This window comes from Alligator sinensis, unplaced genomic scaffold (genome assembly GCF_000455745.1).
Source record: "Alligator sinensis unplaced genomic scaffold, ASM45574v1 scaffold157_1, whole genome shotgun sequence".
Lineage (NCBI taxonomy): Eukaryota > Metazoa > Chordata > Crocodylia > Alligatoridae > Alligator > Alligator sinensis.
The window spans coordinates 298,476-303,408 of NW_005842316.1; the positions used below are offsets into that span (position 1 = coordinate 298,476).

The 4,933-nt window shown below is 43.9% G+C and overlaps 1 protein-coding gene across 1 annotated transcript in view; it reads right to left on the bottom strand.

Moving 5' to 3' along the window:
• Positions 1-4,047: 4,047 nt before the first annotated feature.
• Positions 4,048-4,933, bottom strand: part of RPL39 (ribosomal protein L39) — a 3,958-nt gene continuing 3,072 nt past the window's right edge. The window contains exon 3 of the mRNA XM_025209923.1: positions 4,048-4,387. Within this exon, the coding sequence (XP_025065708.1) occupies positions 4,339-4,387 (49 nt within the window). The 3' untranslated portion in view covers positions 4,048-4,338. The remainder of the gene's footprint in view (positions 4,388-4,933) is intronic.

Genomic DNA, 4,933 nt, shown 5'->3' on the forward strand with positions numbered 1-4,933 from the left:
GTTTCTAAATGGATGTAGTTGATTGGTACAAAAATCATGACAAAATAATTAAGTAAATCAGGTTTGGGGAAGGAAAGGTACGACTGATAGCACAAACAAGAGCTATGATTTTCCTAAACAGTTTTGATCTTAGTTACTCCCCGTAGGAATAAAAGCATGCTGCCGAGGAGAGGGGACATGGGATCATTATGGTGACGTGGTTCTCTGAGCAAGCACAGTAAACAAAGGCAAGAGGGAGATTTTACACTGAAGGAGTTCCTGGTTGCTCTGAAACTCAAGCAAAAGCTCATTTGGCAGAGCCCAGCCAGTCTTTAGCTCTGCTGAGGACTGAATCTCAGGCAGCAGCTGCAAGAGTTCATCCAAAATGGATTGATAAACCCAGTGACATGATGCTGAACAGGCCTCCCTCTCACTGCTAAAGGTATTTTTCCCTGTGGGTCTGGGGCCACATTCTGGACAGTCCCATTCTGGACTTCAAAAAAAGCAAAACCAGAGCTGCATTTACTATTAGTGACATTACGACACACTTAAGCCTTGGACTTGTAAAGTAAAAAAACATGCTGGAATTACAAGTTCCAGAGAAGGAATTTACAATGGACAGTATATCTCCATTTCCCTTGTTTATTCTGCTTCTGGGAAACCCACAGCACCTCGAGTGATCCCAGGTCTGGAAGTCTCAGTAGCATGTTTTATGTCTCTAGAACAGGGGCGTCCAACGCAACTGGCGTTTGGGCTGGAAGAGTGGTACAGAGTTGGTCTATGAGCTGGATCAGTCCCATGGACCCTCCCAGCACTGTACGCCAGATCCAGCACATCTGCTGCCCACTCCAGTTGGTTGGAGTTGGTGGACTACCGGACTGGTTGGAGCGGGCACTGTGGGTCCTGGGCCCCGCAGGCAGGGCTAGTCTGGTGCATGCTATGTGCAGCATGTGGGTCAGCTTTGGATCCAGCCCAGGGGCTATATCTTTGACACCCCTGGTCTAGTGCCTGAAATGAGAAAAAAAAAAAAGTCCTCACTTGTATTATCGGTGCCCTGGCTAAGATGAACACATCTCATTTATTTCTTGGCTTTTCAGTACCACAGATACAGAGTAGTCAGTTTCTAGTCCATATTCAGACAGACTTTCAAAGCTGTCAAGGAGGTATGGGCACCTTATTTGCATTACCAATGTGGAAAATGGGTGCCTGAAATCTCTGTGCATTTTTTTAAACCTCAGCCCCAATTTCCTGGTGCTGCCCAAGGATACCACAATCTAAATAAACTGAGAAGATGCTTAAAAAGCAAGACAAGCTACCACTGAAGTAACAGTTACCATTTAAACACAAACTTTGTCTAGTGGTTCAGGTTTTGCAAAAGTTTGGGGCTGTTTTCAATCACTTTTGCCTCTTCAAGAGGAAGATTCAGTCTTTACAGTCCTTCCGGTAAATAAATATAATGCATTATTTTACAGAAAATATAGCTCCCTGCTGGAAGTTACCAGTGACTGATTCAAATAAAACAGCAGCAGCAAAGAGAAAATAAATCAATTTAACCTCTTGCCTGAAGGGCCATTATCACACATACTTTATAAAATGATTGTCTAGTTCCAGGCTCAGGGCTGGCTGTAAATTGCCACTGTGTCATCCAAGCCTTGATTGTCACAACCAGCAGCTTATGCTGTTGGATCTCATTTGCATTCACTGTTCATACCAGTATTGGTTTAAGGAAGAGCATGGTTCTGGGTTGTTAGCTCTAAGAGGGCTGATTTTCAGCCTGCAGTCGCACATCATCCAGCTGCTTGCCTCAAAGAGCAGCACTTTCAGGAGTCATGCTTGTGAGGAGAGGGGGGAAAAAAACCCCTTAAGACCCAGAGAAAATTTGGGGTATTGTGAGACAAGGCAGAAAGGGAACGCCATAAAGGGTCCTGTGTGCGTCTGGTGCTGCCACAGCACTCCTGACACACTTCTTACAAAAGATGCCTTTAAAAACACAAGTAAGAATGCTTGCAATATGTGGCCTCCTTGAAGCATTTCTCAAGGCCTCTAGCTCCTGTCCTGTGGCACATTGCACACTCGAGGAACTTGACTGTCAGACAGCCATAGGAAACTGCTGAAGGATATTACTGCCATGGAGGCTGCTACAGAAGGCTGGCCTCACTTTCCTTTGGTAACCAATTTTTTTAAATGGCTTCAAAGGGAGACACAAGGCTCTTTCAGCAGTATCTTTTATTAAATCAAGTGTACAGTTGATTACCCTTCCTCAGGTCTGAGCAAAAGGAAGAGGCTACTGTGCAAGACAACCAGCTGGTAAGCCCCTAAGTAAAACATGTGGCTTAATTCAGCTCACACAGCTCCGCTGCATTCAATGTTTCCCACACTAAGGAAGTTAAAGCAAGGTCGACTGCACCTGTTTGTCTGAGAAGTGAGAAACAGCTCTGCAAGTGCCACAGGGCATGACACCAAGGTTTTGAAACCTCAGAAAGCAGCTTGCTACCCACCAAGGAAATGCACTGTAGCAGAGCCTGGCTTTCCCCATAAAAACAGTGGCACAGGCTGGATTCAGTAGCAGGATGGGCTTTGCCTCAGCCCCTTCACGGAGGATTCAAAGCTGCAATAATGTCCTGCACTAAGCAGAATACGTGCCCTGCTCAAGCTGGTGTGGAGGAGTGGATGAAGTAAGTGCTGCCATTGACTCATAACCTCCGTTTGTGTCTCTGCCAGAAAATCTAGTACTGTGCTCCTTGCATAAAAGGTGCTAGCTAATCTCTGAAGGTCTTAGTGCAGAATGCACGTGTAAGGGATTTGGCATGTTTGTGTATTCCCTTATACTTGTCACTCCTCCATTCTTAGGTGTATCATAATTAAAAATGAATGTAGATTAATAACTAGCACCATCACTTAGTTGCTGACAGCTGCGCAAAGCAAGAGGTGGGAGTAGCCCTGAGTTTACCTAAAACCTTAACTGGAAAGATAGCCCCCCTCCTTGCAGTCATCAACACAAGCACACACTCCATTTTAAATCTTGGGAGTTCAGGCTATCCAATACCAGTCCTAAATCTGGCAACTGGAAAAGGAAACCATAACTAGGCCCGGTTTCCTTAACACATCCTCTCGGGTCTGCAGCACAGAACTTTAGCAGTGAAATGCTAAAAGCAGTGACTGAGCACATGCTCTTACCTTATTCTCTCCCTATATTTGGCTTGTTTAATTTCTGGCAACTTGGAAAATATACAGTATCCCCCCCTGCAGAACTCACCCTCAGAACCTGTTTTAAAGTCTAGCACCAGCTGCATCTTTTCATGCCTAAGTACCTCTGAAAAGTCAAGGTAGGCAAGGTTTTTTGGGTAGATGTGATGTTTTATTAGACCAACTAAATAGTTGGAAAAAAGTTCTTTGCAAGCTTAGGCACAAACACCCTTCTTCAGGCAATGAGACTCCCTTAAACAGTGTTTGTGTCCAAAAGCTTGCAAATAACTTTTTTCCAACTATTTAGTTGGCCTAATAAAGGAGATCACATCTACCCAAAAAACCTTGCCTGCCTATGTCCTTAAACCAACACAGCTACAACCAACACTCCTTTGATAAAATCTAGCCCTTTGTGTACAAGTCATCATGATGTATTTTGACAACATCCTAATGTTCACATCCTAGCAGCTGTGAACATTAGCAAGCAGCATGCCAAAGGCAGGATGCCTGTAAAGATCACGGGGCGGAGTATCAGGCTGAGGACTATTCTGGTGGGTATTGTATGCATCAGCTTCCAAAAGGTGCAGCTATTTTACCTATTCATAGGGGATCCTCTTCACATTCTGCAGGAGTAGCTCTCACAAGGGCAGCCATCTCCAAGCAGTTGCTCACCTTTTCTTTTAAAACCCGGGTTACAAGCCTTGCTTTTTTACAGGTAAAGGTGACAAAAGGGTGCAGGAGGGGGATACTAATTGTGCCTGCTGGTTGCAGGCAATGAACAGAACTACTTCCCACAGCAATGAATGCTCCCATAACAGCTCCTACTTTCCAGATTTATCCACTGCTCCATACATTGTGGTGTCTTAAATAAATTCAGCCAAAACCATTAAAGCTCATATTTATTAACAAACCTGTAAAGAGGCAATACAAATTCAGTCAATACATATATGAGCGTTGCACAAAAGAACACTAATAGAACACCAGGACATCACTTTTCTGCTGTAACGGTTCCAAAATGCCTCTGACCAGCCTGTTTTGGGACTATTTTGTTTTTTAAAAAGTTGACAAGGTTCATGGCCTTCAGAGTAGGTCAGCGGTGTTTTTTTTCTAGCAAGTTGTGGTCATTAACAGGGTACTGTGCCATTAGAGTTCTCATTAGAGTGTCTCTTCTTTTCACAAGCCCAGCTTGGTCCTTCTCCAGTGTCTCCTTTTGGAGTTGTACCTAGAACAAAAGCGCATCATTAGTAAGCAAGCCACGCTGGAGCCTCTGTATTACTGCTGACAATGGCCGGCAGAATTCACCCAGCTGTAAGAAGCTTGACAACTTGCTAATTAAGTTGACAGAAAATGACTCAAATTTCATCTCTAAAAGGAAGATGAAATGTGCAAGAGATTTTTAGATTAGAACCAGCATAAACAGACTCAGCATTTTGAGAAGGGTCTAAGTTCCCAAGGAGGCACACCTGCACTGAGCCCACATACACAGGACACCGCACCACTTTCAGGAAACCATGCATCTGAAGCTGGCAGCAACGGACTGGAGCATTAACATAATCAGCAAGCAATACTATTTTTAGCAGAATAAAAACTCCCATTGCCAACTCTGGCACGAGAACACGAGTACTTCTCCCAGGAAATCCACTAGGGCATTCATTCAAAAACTAGCATAATTAAGGCTATAAAATAACAGACTTGTACATGTTAAAGATTGATGGTTTCACCAAGGCATAGGTGAAATCAAAGACAACATTAACAGAATTACTCTCAG